This window comes from Guillardia theta, assembly GCF_000315625.1.
Source record: "Guillardia theta CCMP2712 unplaced genomic scaffold GUITHscaffold_9, whole genome shotgun sequence".
Taxonomy (NCBI): domain Eukaryota; class Cryptophyceae; order Pyrenomonadales; family Geminigeraceae; genus Guillardia; species Guillardia theta.
In genome coordinates this window covers 199814-215188 of record NW_005434665.1, presented here as the reverse complement: position 1 = coordinate 215188, position 15375 = coordinate 199814, and the positions used below count along the sequence as shown (strand labels likewise).

The 15375-nt window shown below is 51.7% G+C and overlaps 6 protein-coding genes across 6 annotated transcripts; 4 read left to right on the top strand and 2 right to left on the bottom strand.

The window, feature by feature from the left end:
* Window positions 1-1040: 1040 nt before the first annotated feature.
* Window positions 1041-3463, top strand: GUITHDRAFT_65500 (hypothetical protein; the record flags this gene model as incomplete). Its single annotated transcript, XM_005839024.1, has 13 exons — window positions 1041-1112; window positions 1159-1221; window positions 1268-1329; window positions 1375-1492; window positions 1549-1596; window positions 1643-1729; window positions 1783-1969; window positions 2062-2170; window positions 2431-2492; window positions 2533-2618; window positions 2753-2844; window positions 2985-3161; window positions 3376-3463. Coding segments are annotated over 13 exons (1251 nt in total), but the record flags the coding sequence as incomplete, so codon positions are not given.
* A 348-nt stretch (window positions 3464-3811) lies between these two features.
* Window positions 3812-6499, bottom strand: GUITHDRAFT_84730 (hypothetical protein). The gene is made up of 9 exons (XM_005839023.1): window positions 6479-6499; window positions 5141-6165; window positions 4771-5094; window positions 4613-4711; window positions 4414-4491; window positions 4297-4360; window positions 4154-4219; window positions 4058-4107; window positions 3812-4009 (listed from the first exon to the last, which is right to left on the bottom strand). Exons 2-9 carry the CDS (start codon window positions 6131-6133, stop codon window positions 3947-3949), a joined length of 1737 nt encoding a protein of 578 aa, XP_005839080.1. The 5' UTR covers window positions 6134-6165; window positions 6479-6499; the 3' UTR covers window positions 3812-3946.
* A 789-nt stretch (window positions 6500-7288) lies between these two features.
* On the top strand, window positions 7289-9321 carry GUITHDRAFT_161302 (hypothetical protein). The gene is made up of 10 exons (XM_005839022.1): window positions 7289-7434; window positions 7489-8122; window positions 8165-8236; window positions 8282-8402; window positions 8467-8553; window positions 8606-8741; window positions 8789-8892; window positions 8943-8992; window positions 9051-9109; window positions 9161-9321. Exons 1-10 carry the CDS (start codon window positions 7419-7421, stop codon window positions 9265-9267), a joined length of 1386 nt encoding a protein of 461 aa, XP_005839079.1. The 5' UTR covers window positions 7289-7418; the 3' UTR covers window positions 9268-9321.
* Window positions 9310-9762, bottom strand: GUITHDRAFT_102000 (hypothetical protein; the record flags this gene model as incomplete). The annotated part of the gene is made up of 3 exons (XM_005839021.1): window positions 9310-9386; window positions 9433-9610; window positions 9655-9762. 3 exons carry the CDS (start codon window positions 9760-9762, stop codon window positions 9310-9312), a joined length of 363 nt encoding a protein of 120 aa, XP_005839078.1.
* Window positions 9763-13294: 3532 nt separating this feature from the next.
* Window positions 13295-13933, top strand: GUITHDRAFT_65434 (hypothetical protein; the record flags this gene model as incomplete). The annotated part of the gene is made up of 1 exon (XM_005839020.1): window positions 13295-13933. One exon carries the CDS (start codon window positions 13295-13297, stop codon window positions 13931-13933), a length of 639 nt encoding a protein of 212 aa, XP_005839077.1.
* A 158-nt stretch (window positions 13934-14091) lies between these two features.
* GUITHDRAFT_150676 (hypothetical protein) lies at window positions 14092-15272 on the top strand (the record flags this gene model as incomplete). Its single annotated transcript, XM_005839019.1, has 4 exons — window positions 14092-14307; window positions 14352-14410; window positions 14553-14612; window positions 14660-15272. Coding segments are annotated over exons 1-4 (889 nt in total), but the record flags the coding sequence as incomplete, so codon positions are not given.
* Between the last annotated feature and the right edge of the window lie 103 nt (window positions 15273-15375).

Sequence of the window (15375 nt, the reverse complement as noted above, 5' to 3'; positions counted from 1 at the left end):
AGAAGGGACGAGGTCGGAACTTTGCTGATGTGAATGAGATATTGAGCTAACATCGACACAGCATGGATGCTTCATCCTTTTGCCCCATCTACAAGTGGGGTCAGACAGATCTAGACGTGATAATCACCGGTACTTTTCTTTCGTTCCCTCGCACGTTACTGTCGGCTGATGCTTGAACTCGAACAGTCGAGGTCAACGAGGAATGCATCAAGTCACACTCAGTTTCTGCCGAAGGTGCACAACATTACAAGAGCATGCAAGGATTCCTTCGGATTGATTGAAAGACCTGTGCGTGTTTGTACAGGCAAGGTCGAAGTACAAGGGACTGTTCCTAAGAAGGGAGATTTCAAGTTGATTTTGGATCTTTACGGAGAAATCAAGGTGAAATGACATGGAGAGTACAGCAAGAATGGTAGAGTCAGATGACAGCGAGAAACCCTTGATGATGATGAGAAAGATGGGTGAAACCAAGGTTGTCGTGTAACCAGTCTGGTCCTTCAACAGGCAGGAGCAACTGAAGCTCGATTGCTCCCCCGATCTCTCCGGCTCAAGATCCGAAAGCTGCACCAGGGAGAAACTTGGAAGTCGCTGCAGAAACTACACATTCCGAAGCCTGCGCAGGTCAGCTGCTTCTCTCACTCAACCCAGCTTCTGATGACGTGGCCCGGGCTTGCAGGAGCGCAAAGATTTCGATTATTTTGTCGACAGTGACGAAGATGACGAGGACGAGGACGAGGACGAGGAGTGAGAGAAGTCACAACAACTAAGTTGCATGTGGCTGATCTTGTTTGGGATAGCCTTGGGGGCGGCATCGATGAAGAGACGAAGAAGCAGATCAAGGAGCTGAGAGAAGGGAAGGGGATGACGGTGAGTTAGCGCGGACAAGAAAGAGGAAGATTTTGATCTCTTCCTTGCTGCTGTCCAGATGTCGAAAGAGCAGTCGAGGTCTGTTCTGTTCGGCTTGTTCCCAGAGCCCGACGAATGGGATTGGATTGTTTTCTTCGTTGCATGTGAGTTGCCCTTGCTTGTAAGCTCGTTATCTGATCCAGCTCGCAGTGTTACAAATCTACATGAGCCCTTTCACAAAGGTAGAGGAATCTTTCAATGTCCAGGTGAGTTCCCGATGCCATGAAGCTGCTGGGATCTAAGGCGCGTCAGGCCATGCACGATATGATCTTCGAGCGGCAAAACTTGGATCGCTACGACCACTTTCAGTTCCCTGTGAGATTGCAGCGTCATGTTTGGCGTGTCTTGATCGCGTGTGTAGGGAGTGGTGCCCAGAACTTTCATAGGCGCTTTCATCAACGCGATCTTGGCGTCGCCGATCTGGTGAGGAACGTTCCCTGTCGGTGCAGCGTCTGAAGGAGTCGCAAGCCTCTTGTTCGAGTCTATCTACGCGCCGCGAGTCATCAGCCTGTTTGTCTGCCGCATGGTCCTGGCAGCGCTGTCTGTGTACAGTCTGGCGACTTTTCGCTTTCAAGTAGAGAAGAAGGTGGGAGCTGATGACGTTGTGCCTTGTTGTGCCTTGATCTCACGTTCCCTTGACAGTTCGGGAAGATCGTTTCAGCTTGCTTTGCCGTTGTTTGCTCGATCCAGGTTGCCCTCCGATACATGTAGGCATCTTTTCTGATTCGTGTATCAGTTCCATCTCTTGTTCTACTGCAGCCGACCTCTGCCCAACACGTATGCCTCCATCTTTGTCAACCTTGCTTTTGCGTCCTGGCTCAAGGTGAGAAGACTTGTTTGATTCTGCTACAAGAGAAGCTGATATGAAGACATCAGGAGCAATACGAGGTTCTCTTCTCAATTCTCGCGTTCGCTGCCATCGTCTTCCGATCAGAGTTGGTTGTGCTGGCTGCTCCAATCTTCGTCTCGCTCGTAGTGTTGAGGTCATACTTACCTCTATCCTCTCCTTCTCTCACTCGAGCTCTCCTGCAGGAAATTTTCAAGTCTCTCTGCCGTCATCAAGGTAGTTGCAACAGCTGCCATCAGCGCAATCTTGTCACTGGGCCTGACGATCGCGGTAGAACTCATTGGTTGCCATCGTGGAGGCTGACTGAGTTCTCCAGTTCGATTCTCTCTTATGGAGGAGGTGGCTATGGCCTGAAGGCGAAGTTTTCTACTTTAACACGATCCTCAACAAGAGCTCGCAGTGGGGGGTCATGCCCTGGTATGCCTCGCCGACCTCTGCCCCCTTCTCCTCCCTCCCCCCCCCTACTCTCACTCTTGTCCCCCTGCTACAATTTTCAGCCCTTGTGTGCAACTACCGATTCCTCTTCACCATTACCGTCCTCATTTCAATCATTTGTTCTGTCTTCTCCTCTCCTCTCCTCTCCTCTCCTCTCCTCTCCTCTCCTCTCCTCTCCTCTCTCATAGTTTTCTTTGTTCATCTTTCTCCACTCCTTCACTCTCTTCCTGACTTTTTGTCAGGCATTGGTACTTCTCTAGTGCTCTCCCACGATCCATGATGGGAACTCTCTTTCTGCTTCCTGGTGAGGCTGAGCTGGGGAGGCAGTCGTGACGATGGAGCAGGAGGATTGATATACACAGAGAGGATGCGGCCATTCTTCTTTCCTGTTCTTGCTTTCATCTGCCTGTATTCCTTCCTACCCCACAAGGTGATCTTGTCTTGATTGTTGCCATCAGCCGCTCTCCGAGCAATCTTGCGATCGGGTCATTTTTTACCACTTTCTGTCTCTTTCGCGCGGTTCCTGCTCCCCTTGCAACTCTTGACTGATCTTTCTGACTTCAGGAGCTTCGCTTCATCATCTACGCCCTGCCCATCTTCAACTGCGTCGTTGCTATGGAGCTTGCTCGTCTCTACCTCAATAGGAACAAAGAGAGGTGAAGGAGGAGGCCAGGGGAGCTACGAGACACCGCAGGGGGGCAGGGGGGCAGTGGGGCAGGGGGGCAGGGAGGACGGGAGGATACAGTGGAGACAGGGGAAGAGGAGCTAAGAATCTTGCCAGAGGGGACGGAAAGAGCATGATGGACAAGCTGCGATCTCCCAAGTTTTTCTTCCGAGCTGCTGTCACTATGATCGTGCTCAACGTCAGCGCCACTTTTGGCTTCACCCGGGTGGCTTCCAAGAATTACCCAGGAGGAGATGCGCTCATCCTCCTTCACGAGATGGAGAGACAGAACGTCACTTCCGGGCTACGGTATCCTCTCCCCCTCGTCACCCTCTTCTCCTCCTCCTCTTGCTCCTCCTCTTGCTCCCCCTCTCCTCGTCTCTCCCCCTTCCTGCTTTCCTAGCCTCCCTTCTCGTCTTCCTGACCTCTTCCGCCCTCCTCGCTCCGCCCTCCTCGCTCCCTTCCTTGTTTGTTGTCACCTTTACCTGCTCCGACTTCGCTCTCATGTGACTGCTCATTTTAGTCCTTTCGTGCACATCGATGTTCCTGCAGCACAGCAGGGGATTTCTCGCTTCCTGGAGATGTCTTCGCCCTGGAGGAAAGGAGGATGATGATGAGGAGAGGCAAGTGACAGTCAGGCAGGTACTCCAAGCGAGAGGAGGAGCATGACATGAATGTATACACGCATCTCATCACTGACAAGCATCAAGTTCAAAACTTCACTGCTGTGTAAGATTCCTCCCCTCCTCTTCTCCCATGCCCTCCTCGTCGCTCCTTCTACTCTCATCCTCGTGGCAGCATCACCATCTACGGCATGGACATCAGGAGCGCGTTGATGGCTCCCAGGTGACGCAGGCCGACGTACCCGCCTGAGACACTGACGGGAGTGAAGGAGAATGAGCTCCTTGCAGCAGATAAGGATGCGTGTGTTCAAGCGGGATGACATCAACAAGGTCGTTCATGCCTGTTTGTCTTTCACTTTCTTTACAAGTTTGCTCCTCGCAGGCTTCGGTTTCTCCCCCGGAAGAGGAAGAGGCCGATGATAAGCCGAAAGGAGAGGACGACGATGAATAACTTTCTCCTCTTCCTCCTCCTCAGAAGGGGGTCAAGTGCTTCGCCTGGAGGATGGTGTTGATCTCTGCCACCTGCGAGCTGACCTGGACGTCGAATGTCAGCAAGAGGAGGGGGCGGAGGGTCGTCGCTACCTCCTCGTACACAGAAGCATAATCTGTCTCCGCCTCCTTGCTGTCGATGACTGCAGGCAGTTAGTCACGAGACTAGCCTGAGATCATTTTCTTTACATTCGCGGAGATGGAAAATGTTCTGCTCGTAGTGACGCAGCTTCTGCTCAGCAGCCTCGAGCGAGCCTAACAAGGAGGATCAACTCAAGCATGCTATTTGCCTCCCTCCTCGCCCTCCTCCTTCCTCTTCCCCTCCTCCTCACCTGCGAACTCGTTGGTCGCAAGGTCCTGCTTGCACTTGTCGAAGTCGGTGGAGAGGAGCTGAACCTGAAGCCAGCGAGTGACCAAGAGGGGACGAGGAGATGGAACAAGGAGGGCACCTGCTGCTTCAGCGCCTTTCTCCTGGAGTCAAGCTGGGCTTTCTTTGCGGTCATTGCCACCCTGTTGGACTCAGCATCCTGTCGGAGGGTGTCAGGCGTGAAACTTGGAATGAAGAGGAAGAGAAATGGGAGAGAGAAGGAGCGTAGAAAGGAGGTCAAGAGCGAAGAAAGTAGAAGGGAAAGAGGAGGTTGCCAGTACCTTCTTGAGCTTGTTCATGTCGCTGAAGACTTCGAGCTCTTGCTTCATCTGCTCGCTCTTCTCTCTCAGGGACGTCAGCTCGACGTTGATTTTCTGATCCTGAACGACAAAAAAGTTCAGCAGGACCATCAACACAAATCTAACAGAGGAAAGCTCACCAAATTAACAATCTTCTCAAGCTCCGCATCACGATTTTTCTTCTCCTGCCTTAATCTCTCTGCTGTTGACTGAGAGTTTTCCAACCCTCTTTGCTTCACGGCAACTTCATCCTGCAGGTCCTGAAAGTTCTCCTTGCTCGGGAGCTGCTGCTGGCGCTGAAGGTCCTTACTGATATGTTCAAGAAGTTTGAAAATTCTCGTCTCAATCTCCTTGACTGTCGTCAACTCCTTTGAATGTTTTTGATCGAAATTCTCTATGAATTCCGTCATCTCCTGGTCCTTCTCACGCAACTTCTGATATTTCTTTGCATCCTCCGACTCTTTCTGCTCAACGAGTGAGTTCAACATCAAAGTTTCAGCCATCACTCACCACTCCCCCACCCTTCTCGAGCTCCTCAAGGTCCTGATGCACTTGCCTTACTCGCGAGTTGATCTCCTCCATGTTTCGCTCTGTGATTTTGATCTGTTTGTTGTCTTCTTTGACTTGTGATAGCAACATCTCCCTCTCCTCCTCCTCACTCATCACCGGCTTGTTCAGCTCTGCTTCAAGGTTCCGCTTCTGTTCCAACTGTTTGAGTTTCTGTTCCTGGATCGAGTTCAATCTCTGCTTCAGCGGTTCAGCCATCAGCGCTTCCTCGCCTGCCGACAGCTGTCTGCAGAGATTGTCGTATGTCAACTGCTTCTGCTCCACATCTGCAAGGAGCCTCTTGTAGTCATCTTGGAGTTGTGCGTACTGCATCCGCTGCTCGGCAGGGAGCGAGTTCAGCTTCTCCTCCGCCTTTTTCTGGAATTCAGAACATTGCTGCTCGATGCTACGAATTTCATTCTCCTTCGCTTGACACTCTAGGAAAAGGTAATCCACCCTCTTTCGATCTGCATCGTTCTTTCCCTTCAGGGCCTGAAACGCGTTGGCTATGTCTTGTGGGTCGGTGTTGTTGCGCGACTTGTCAACAATGAGGTTCAAGTCTGCCAGGTCTCCTTGCAGCTTCCGCACGTCCTTGATGAGAACTTCATACTTCCGTTCCATCTGGTTGTACATTTGGTTGTCTTTGTTGTACTGCTCCACCTCGGTGTTCATCTTTCTGATCTCAGACTGCATCTCGTCGCACTTCTTCCGCAGCTCACCCATGTAGTAGGTCTTGTCAGCGATCTGTCGGCCTGGTCCCTGCACTGTTGCCTTCATGCCCATCATGCCTTGCTGCGTGACGGGCCGTTCTGCTACTTGGATGTTTGTATTGAGTGGACCCAAACCAGCTCTGGATCCAGGCCGCATGGCTGTACCCATCCTCATGCTCGTTCCCAATCGCGCCCCAGTTGGAGGCCTCATGACAGTTCCAGGCGGACCCATCAAGCCAGGCTGCATACCAAACCCTGCCGAAGGAGCAAGCGGCGGTCCTGCCACTCGTTTCAGGCCAACCCCTGTTGGGTCCACTCTCCGACAAATCATCACCACCTGTCTACTCTGTCCAACCATTCTCCTTCTATCCCTCTCCTCTTCCTTTTCATGCATCATTTACCGACATTCTTTGTTCTACTCTTATTCACATTTCCAAATTCATTCTTCTTTCTGCACATTTCCTTCCCCTTCTCCGGATCCATTTTAGAGCTTTGCCACCCTGATCTACCCGTTCGGTTCCTTCCAATTCATCCTCTCCCCTCTCCTCCTCCCCACTCGCTCTTTCCCTTCCCTGCCTCCTCCATTGCTTACCGCGCTTGACCGTCCCTGGTCGATCCATTGCTGCCGACAACCGACCACGTTACGAACAGTTACAAAACTTTGAATCTGAGTTGTGCAAAATGGGTCGAACGCAGGGGTAGTAAATGGCTCAACTTGGTGGGTAGGGGTCCATGTCACATCATTTGTAGGGTACCGATCATGAGAAGTAGGGGTAGTCGGTCTTGACACCCTAGTCGTAGCCTTTAAAAGACCAGTACGAGGGGGTGGAGGTGGTACACCTGGGGAGGGGTCCTTTTAGGGGATTCAAAGGGGTAGTAGGCCAGCCCAGATACAGACAAGCGGAAAGTGGACTCGAGATAGGGCCATGACCTGGACTGAAAGGAAGGGGGTGGGGTGAAATGTCCGACTAGGGGGAAAGTGTAACGGGTGGGTACTTGATGTTATTGATGAGGGTAGGGGTCATACTGTACAGCGGAGGAGAAAGGGGGTGGTCAGTGTCTGTGAAACGGCTGATTTGAAGCAGAAGCAATGGCAGGGCGGAGAGAAGAGAAATGAGAGGAGAGGGAGGAGAAGAAGGATGAGGAGGAAGAGAGAAGCTCTGAGAAGCGCACTGAATCACGAGCAAAAGTTATTTCGCGAGTAAACAGCATGGGAGAGAATTTGAGTGGAGAACAAAATCTCACTCTCTTCGGAGAGACGTGACGTCGACATTCGGACACGATATGAAATTTGAAGATCTTTGAAATTAAACTGATATCAGACGATACTTAGTGATGTAAACAGTGGAAATTAGTAGAGATACTGTTATCTACTGCATAGGCGATTGCAGCTCGTAACAGTCAGTGTCGGTTGCTTCTGAAATAGAGCAGATTTGTTGGAATTTGCTGACACGACTTTGCAGGGAAAGGAGGAGAAAGATCGGCTGTCCATGCACTGTCAATTTTAATTCTCGTACGCCTGATCAAGTGCAATGAGCGTCGTATACGGTACTTTTGCATGGTAGAGTTGAAGCATGTCTAATTTCACGAATCTGAATATAGGAGAATGGGCGGCACAAAATCCAAGCTGTGTAACTCTTTCAAACATTGACCTGGGCGTTCGAACTTTTGAATTATGCTGGGGGATTATGTGTGCCTGCCAAGCCGTGTTCTTCGCTCTGCGATACCCGAGGGGAACCTGGGAGTTTGTCTTGGTTCCCCTCACCGAATGCTTCGTGTATGGCCTTGGATACTCTGAGATTGGATACATCCTCTTGTGGGATGGGAGGCAAGTTCTGTGGACAAGGACCGTCCTGTGGTTGGCAACAGTCCCGATCATCTTGAACCAGATCAACGGCATGGCAGCTGTTCGAATCTATGGAGTTGACCTCAATGTCATGCAGATGTATTTCAGCACTCTCATGATATGCTTCGGGCATACAGCGGCCTTGACGCATAACCAGTCTCTCAAGTGGCTATTCTTCATTATTGCAATGGCAATCTTTGGTTTAATTTGCTTTATCAATTATCACACCTTCACTGCTGCAGAGAAACATTACAAAGAAAGCGGCAGCGAGATTGATTTGATCATTGCAAAAAGAATCAGGTTGCTGGCAGTGATTTTCTTCACATCGTGGACGATGTATCCACTGTTCTTCGTCCTTTCGGTTGAAGGTGCATGTGTCGCCAGTGAAAGGTGTTTTGATGCCTTGTTTGTCTAGACTTGACAGATTTGCAGTGTAATATTGGTTTGCTTTGCTCTGGCTGATCTGCTTTCCAAGAACGTATTTGGAGTTCTTTTCTGGGATACGTATGATCCCATCTCTGTGTGTAATAAGTCTCACTCAATGTTCAGGTTATGGAATCTACAGGATGGGAAGTGGTCAAGCTACGGAACAGTCACTTTCTTCAAAACAACAGACTCAGTGACGAAGACGGCTATTTCAACTGCTATGGAAGAAGAATTTGCGAAGCAGGTAATCGATTGCCATCATCATCTTCGAAGTCTCAGTTAAAATTGATATGATTATGAATTTTCAGAAGGCTTCAAGGTCTGACAACCCTCCTGCTCAATACCCCTTCGCCCTTCCTGATGCTGAAAATTCAATCGAGCAAGAATTGTCGCAGGTCTTGCAATTTCACCAAAGCTTGATTCCATTCATAACTGTCTATTATGCAGTTGAAGCAAATGAATCACACAATGATGGCAACAAGACAATTTTCTTCGCTGGATCATTTGAATGATTTCGAACATTCGGATCAACGTTATGCCCCTGGGGTGAACGCCATGCCAAACGGATCCCCAGGCTCCGCTGGTCTGACGAGCAGAGAGCGATGTCGAAGCGCTCACGTGTGTGCACAGGCTCGCAGGGTGTTGAAAATCCAGTGCAACTCAGCGCTATCACAAAGACCGGAGCGATTCATAGCATGGATGACGTGGTCGACCACGTGAGGTCTTTGAATCAGGTGAAAGCCGTTTTACCTGTCAGGCTCTTTTTTCTGAACTCCCAGCACAGGCGCTTTCAGATCTCCTCGTAACAGACGACCAGCCAATTAGACCGCCGAGGTAGAATTTCTCCTGAATTCTTCAAGTGGTCAGATGGTTCATGAATGATTGCTTTCAGACGGAGCAATGTTGGGTCTACGCAGCCAACAGGCTTGACGGGGTCAGAAAATTCAACCAGTGAGCAGGACACAATTAAGTTTATTGTCACATGTTGATTTTGTTTTGCAGCAGGGATGTACAATGTCAACACTACACCAGTGCTTCATTCCTTCACGAGAAACTCTTTTGTTAGAAATAGTCAGACGGAGTCTCCAGCCCCTGAGTACCTCAGATGATCTCAACCCTTTAACACTAACACAACATGTCAATGAATGTTATCAACGAAGCGCATCCTGTGCTGCAATGAGATGTCTCTGTTCTTCGCCATACAGTTCTCTGACGTCGTAGGGCATATCTGACAAATATTCGTCACGTGAAAGTGAGTGATGTTGGGGAGGTACCGATAAAGTCCCTGACTTCCTCGCTCCTGACAAGAACCGGACGAATCAGGATGGCTTGCAGGTAGGCGTCGAGGCTTTTCTGCCTCATAGCAATGAGAGCTGGGCTAAGACTTCCAAATGGTTTCTTAGGAGGCAGCCGCTGAACACTGATCATCACGTCGGGGAATTTCTCGTTCAACTGCAACACACTAAACTTCGGACACGACGGAAATCACAACTCACCACGTTGTCTAGTTTGTCAAATTGGCTATATCTCTTTTGAATGAACCATCGCTTCTCGTTATACGCAATCTGAAAGTTGTAAACCGTATAGTCCAAGGTGAAGGCCATACAGAACTTGTGCTGCAGATTCTCGGATCCTTTCGACCAGCATTTGAGATGCTTGGCGCCTCTCACTAGAAGGTTGTTTGAGTGTTCTGAGCTATCGTGACTTGTTGAAGAAGTGACTGACATGACGAATCGAGGAAGAAAATGAAGATCCTGTCCAGAAACAATTTGCTTAGTCACGGTTGAACATTCTATTCCTGGTAATAAATAACCCTCATCGGTCTCATCTATTACAGGACAATATTTCTTTCAATGATCCAAAGATCAAATCTCTCATTTCGTCGAGATGGATTGCTCTTCGAAGATGCATTTTTATGGAATTAATTGTCTCTGGTCCTAGGGGCGTTCCAGTTGTAAGCACCTTTGTCATACCCTGGCGAATCGCTACACCTTCTGTCAGCCCTGCAACTCATTCCTTGCTTCCTATCATACAATACTCTGCTGCATTCTCCTCCTCCTCTCCTCCTCCTCCTCTTGCTCTTGCTCTTGATCTTCAGCATTCGGTGCAACATCATAGGCCGGCATCGGTGTACGGTCACAGGTCCAACTTTACAAACTTTCAGACGTCGAAACATTTCCCAGTGAAGTTGAAAGTTTATTGTCGAAGTTTTAAAACTCCCGCCAGATCTTTCGCGCCATGCCCTTGCAGTCAGTGTAGGAAATCGCCGACTCTCCTCTCAGATTCCTTGTCCTCTTCCTCTTCCTCTCTCCATCTGTCAGTATGGCAACACCAGAAGGCATCAGGGGCATCACACTTTGTGCAGAATGTGGGGTCATACTGGATCCGTTCCGACTCTTCATCACCTTCACATGTAAACATAGATTATGTGATAAGTGCTGGTTCAGCCGAGTCGATCCAGGGAAGGAGGGAGCGGAGGGACAACGCCTTAAGTTCTGTGGAAAGAATGGAACCTGTGCGTTCCAACCAAAGCCTTCTGACCCCCCGTCGATTCCAGCGTCTACAGCTGGAGAATCTGCTCGTCCAGGGAGGTTAGGCGTCAACTACTGGAGGCACAGCGTAGAAGGAGTCAGATTGCTCGAGGCCATTCTGATCCCTTCGATTCGTGTGCAAGTGCAAAATGCCCTGCGAATGCAAGACAAGGGCGCCTCAGAGATCCTGCCTGATAGGAACTTGGCCCTCCAGATGATAGCGGATCAGTTCAACGATACCAAGTGGATGCCGAAGAATCGTTTCGCAGAGGATCCGAACCTAGGATCCAAGGTGGATCCGAGTCGAGACCCCAAAAAGATCGATGCTGAGTCAGTGAACAAGAGGATAGAGGAAATGAGGAGGACTTATACATCAGCTGAGAAGAACTGGAAGGCCGAGGCTGGGGACAAACCAGCCGATGAGAAAGACTTCATCAATCATTGTGTTGGCAAGAAATCTACGAGGCCGAACGAGCCCAAGTATCGGGTCACGTGGTACGAAGTCTACTACCTACGAAGGCTTCATGAAGGGGGAGAGTGTCCGGAGATTACCCGAATGTTGGTCAATCCCTTGCCCAGCAGGTTTCCCGACGATACTCCGGCAGACTCAGAGGGCAGAACGGGCGAGTCCTTGCCATCTGCAAGTGTACAGTCGCAGACTGGGGACTATCAGGGAGACAATCAGGTCGAGAAACGTCAGAAGCTCACCGATCGAGACTCACTCCCGATCCCTAGTCGAGATCAGACGCGCCTAAGCGAACCTGGACCCCAGAAGGAATCCGAAGAGTTGTCTCATCCAAGTGATGCGGAATTGAGATCCGTACAGATTCAATCCGAAGCGATCAGGCAACAGACAGATCTGTACAAGAGTCACAGCATCATCATGTCGACGTTGACTAATATAGCCAACATGCTGGAAAAGCAGGATCTCGATCCTGAAATGAAGCAAATCTTTGAGGAGCAGCAGCAGCTGATGAAGCAGTCACTTGCTGATGTAAGTCGGCAACTGAAACGTCGCCATTCGTTGAGTGACCAGGGGCCGTGGATCTATGCCGCACCTGGCTTAATCCGATGATCGGGCTGGCTCACTCGGACCGCCGGCCACGTATACTGCGCCATGGATATCTTTGAGCTCCACTGACCTTCTTCTCCCTCTTACCGATGGCAAAAATTTCATTTCTGCAGCTGAATTTCCTTTCCTACTGAAGTCGTGGTCGGATCGGCGGCGGGATTGACACCGTTGAAGTTGAAAGCGGTGGCCTAGCAAAATCCGAGGCCGACTCGGGGATCATTCGTACATTATTACCACCGTGAAATAAAATGAACTTAATACTGAGTTTCGGTCGGACCGCAGTGTCACTCCGGCCGCGTGTCCACTGAAGGCTCACGGCAGTGACCGGACGGTACACCGGCGCGGCCACTGTGACTAAGAGTCCGCGCCAAACTTCCCGGCGTCACTGAAGGTCGGGCCCGGCCCGGCCCGCGCCGCGGGCCCGCACCGGATCAAATGTGTGGGGATGTGGGGTATGCCACGTGCGCATGGCGCGTCTAATTTCGTCAGTGAGAGGAAACATGGAGGAGGAGGGGAAGGAACTGCAGCAGGAGGAGGGCGAGGAGACGGGCAGATGTGACGATGTTGCGGGGCAGGGGGGGGGGAGGAAGACTGTGAGGAGATAGGGAGGTGAAAGGAGGGGAGATGTCAGACGGCAGTCTGGAAAACTAGATGCCGTCTGAGTGCAAGTGAAGTGAATTTTGTCTTTGTTGCTTGTTGTCTTCACTGACTCTCTGTTCTCAGATGCCACCCAAGGGCGGAGACAAGGGAAATCAGTTCTGGAGCTCCATCATATCCCAGAAGCAAGACACGATAAGGTGGTGCTTCAACTATGGAGGTATCACTCCCTTCACTCGTGACGACGATGGCTACTGTGGTATCCACGTTGCAGCTAAGAACGGCAAAGTGCGTTCCTTGGAGAGCATCGTGGATCATATCAGGAGGATGATCATGGGCAGAGGAGGAGGGGACATCAGAGGAACGAGCAAGGGGAAGCCGCGTGTGTACGAGGAGCTGGAGGTTAAGGATGAGGATGTTGGTCTAACGGCCTTCATGTGGGCATGCAGAAACGGCCACTACGAATGTGCCGTGCTGCTCTACGAGAACGGAGTTTGTACCTCCACCCTGTCCGATGAGCGCAAGGTAGCGTTGGACTATGCCAAGCAGTTCAAGCATGAGGCTATCGTGAAATGGTTCGAGCGAGGGTTCCAGGAAGAGGAGGAGGAGGATGACGGCCAAGATGAGGTGGAGTTTATCGAAGGCGAGACTGCTTCAGAGAGGAGAAAGAGGATCAAGGCCATGAAGATGGAGAAGGAGAAATTCTCTGGCATTGCAAAGAAGGAAGAAAGCGGCAAGAAGGGGATTGATGAAGGAGACGAGGAGGAGGAAGAGGAGGAGCTGAATCTGAATCCCGACGATGCCAAGTGGCCAGAGATCAAAGAGTGCATCGCGAGCAAGCACTGCGAGCTAGTGTGCCTGAAGCAGCAGGGAAAGGAGACAGACATTGACCCGTTGCTGTGGCAGTGCAGGCACATCAACAACCTCAAGCTCCGCATGCCGGCCAAGTCGCTCACTGAGCTGCCGTCTGACTTAGCGAAGCTGAAGAACCTCACAACCCTCATCGTCAGCCACAACTCCTTGACGCGCCTGCCACCTGAGATCGAGCGGCTGGTCAGTCTCAAGAACCTGGAGTTCACTGACAACAACGTAAACGAGCTCCCTGCTGGCATCGAGTCGCTGCAAATGCTGGAAGTCTTCGACGCTTGCCGCAACTCCATCACGAGCATCGCTCCCCTCTCCGCCCTGCACAACCTGGTCACCCTCAAGCTCGACCAGAACAAGATCGATAGTCTGTCTCCTCTTGCGTACAAGAAGCTGACGAGGCTGGCGACTCTGAGCGCGAGCTACAACGAGATCGACGATCTGGACGAGAAGATCGGGCGGCTGGGAGCGCTGACGTCACTGAACTTGTCCAACAACAAGATCAAGGAGCTGCCAGTGGAGATGAGCGACTTCTCTGAGAAGGTCCTGCTGCACCTGAACCTGGACGAGAATCCACTCAAGGACAGCAAGGCGAGGAAGATCCTTGAGAAGGGCCGTGCTCCTATCAAAGAGCTCCTCGCTCACCTTCAGAAGGAGCGCGAGAGCGGAAGGGGGAAGAAGAAGAAGAAATCGAAGCAGGTGGGAGGATAGGGGAGGAAAGCGATTTCCTGATGCTTGTTGTCAGGACGACGAGGATGAGGACGAGGACGAAGAGGAAGAAGTTCAGGCAGAAGAGGAGACGCCGGAGCCGGAGCCGGAGCCAGTTGCCACTGAAGTGAAGAGCGGAGGAGGAGGAGGAGGAGGAGGAGGAAAGAATAACAAGAAGAAGAAGGGCAAGGGAGGAGGAGGAGGAGGAGGAGGAGGAGGCATGACGGAAGCTCAGAAAGAAGCAGCCCGTCTTGCGGCTCTGCAAAAGTTTGGCATGGCTCCGCCTCCTGCCCCTGCTGCCAAGAAACCTCCTGCCTCCCCTAACCCCACTCATCCTCCCACTCCCGGCAAGAAAGCTTCGCCGTCGCCGAATGAAGGTGCGTGTAGTACTTAACACGCCATTGTTGTAAAGTTCTCGCAGAGGAGGAGCTCAGCTCAAAGATGGAGGGCGTCAAGGTAGAGGAGGACAACGACTTCGAGGTATCTTGCACTGCCTTTCACTCGGCCCTACCACCTCTCTCCCTCCCCTCTCCCCCTCTCCTCTCTCGCTCTTGCTTGGTTTGATCCTCTCGTCGCGACATTCCTTCTCGTCCTCTTAGCTCATCTCACTGCTGGGGTGCAGGGGGAGATGGCAGATGAGGATGACCTGCAGCAGTACATGGAGCAAAGCCATGCGGAGGAGGTGAGACGTGAAGCAAGAGCGCGTGAGGCATCTAACTTGTCGATCAGTTCGAGGAAGAGGAGGAGGAGGATGACCTCGACGACTTCCTCTCCGACAAGCCAGCGAAGCCCGTGGAGAGCGCCGCTGATCGCGACGCGAGGATCAAGAAGGAGCTGGAGCAGAGGAAGAAAGCACAGGAGGAGATGGAGAAGGAGCGCGAGCGCAAGAAGAAAGAGCACGAGGACTGGCTCAACTCTTTGGACCCTGCGGAGCGCGAGCGATACTTCATGGACCAGGAGCGGAAGCAGCGAGCGATGGAGGAAGCGGCGAGGCAGCAGGAGATCGACAAGGAGCGCGCGAGGCAGGAGGAGATGCGGCGCAAGGCAGGGGCGCAGGAGACGACCAAGACGGAGGAGGGGAAAGGAAAGAACGACCGTATTGAGAACCGCTGGGCGTACGTGGGGGACAGGCTGGTGGCGGAGGCTGTGGAGAGGAAGGGGCCCAAGAAGGCTACGAGAGAGATCCAGCTCAAGGTGCCGACAGGGCGGGTGGGGGCCATCATCGGCAAGGGAGGAGTCAACATCAAGATCATCACAGGAAAGTCTCACGCCAAGGTTCAGATCCACCCGCCCAAGCCCGGGGAGGAGGAGAAGGGCGAGAGCCTGGTGACCATCAAGGGGTGAGATGAGATGATGAGGAGCGAGAATGTCGAGGGAGGGAGGGAGGGGAGGGAGGGGAGGGGAGGGGAGGGAGGGAGGGGAGGGAGGGGTAAGGGGTAGGGGTA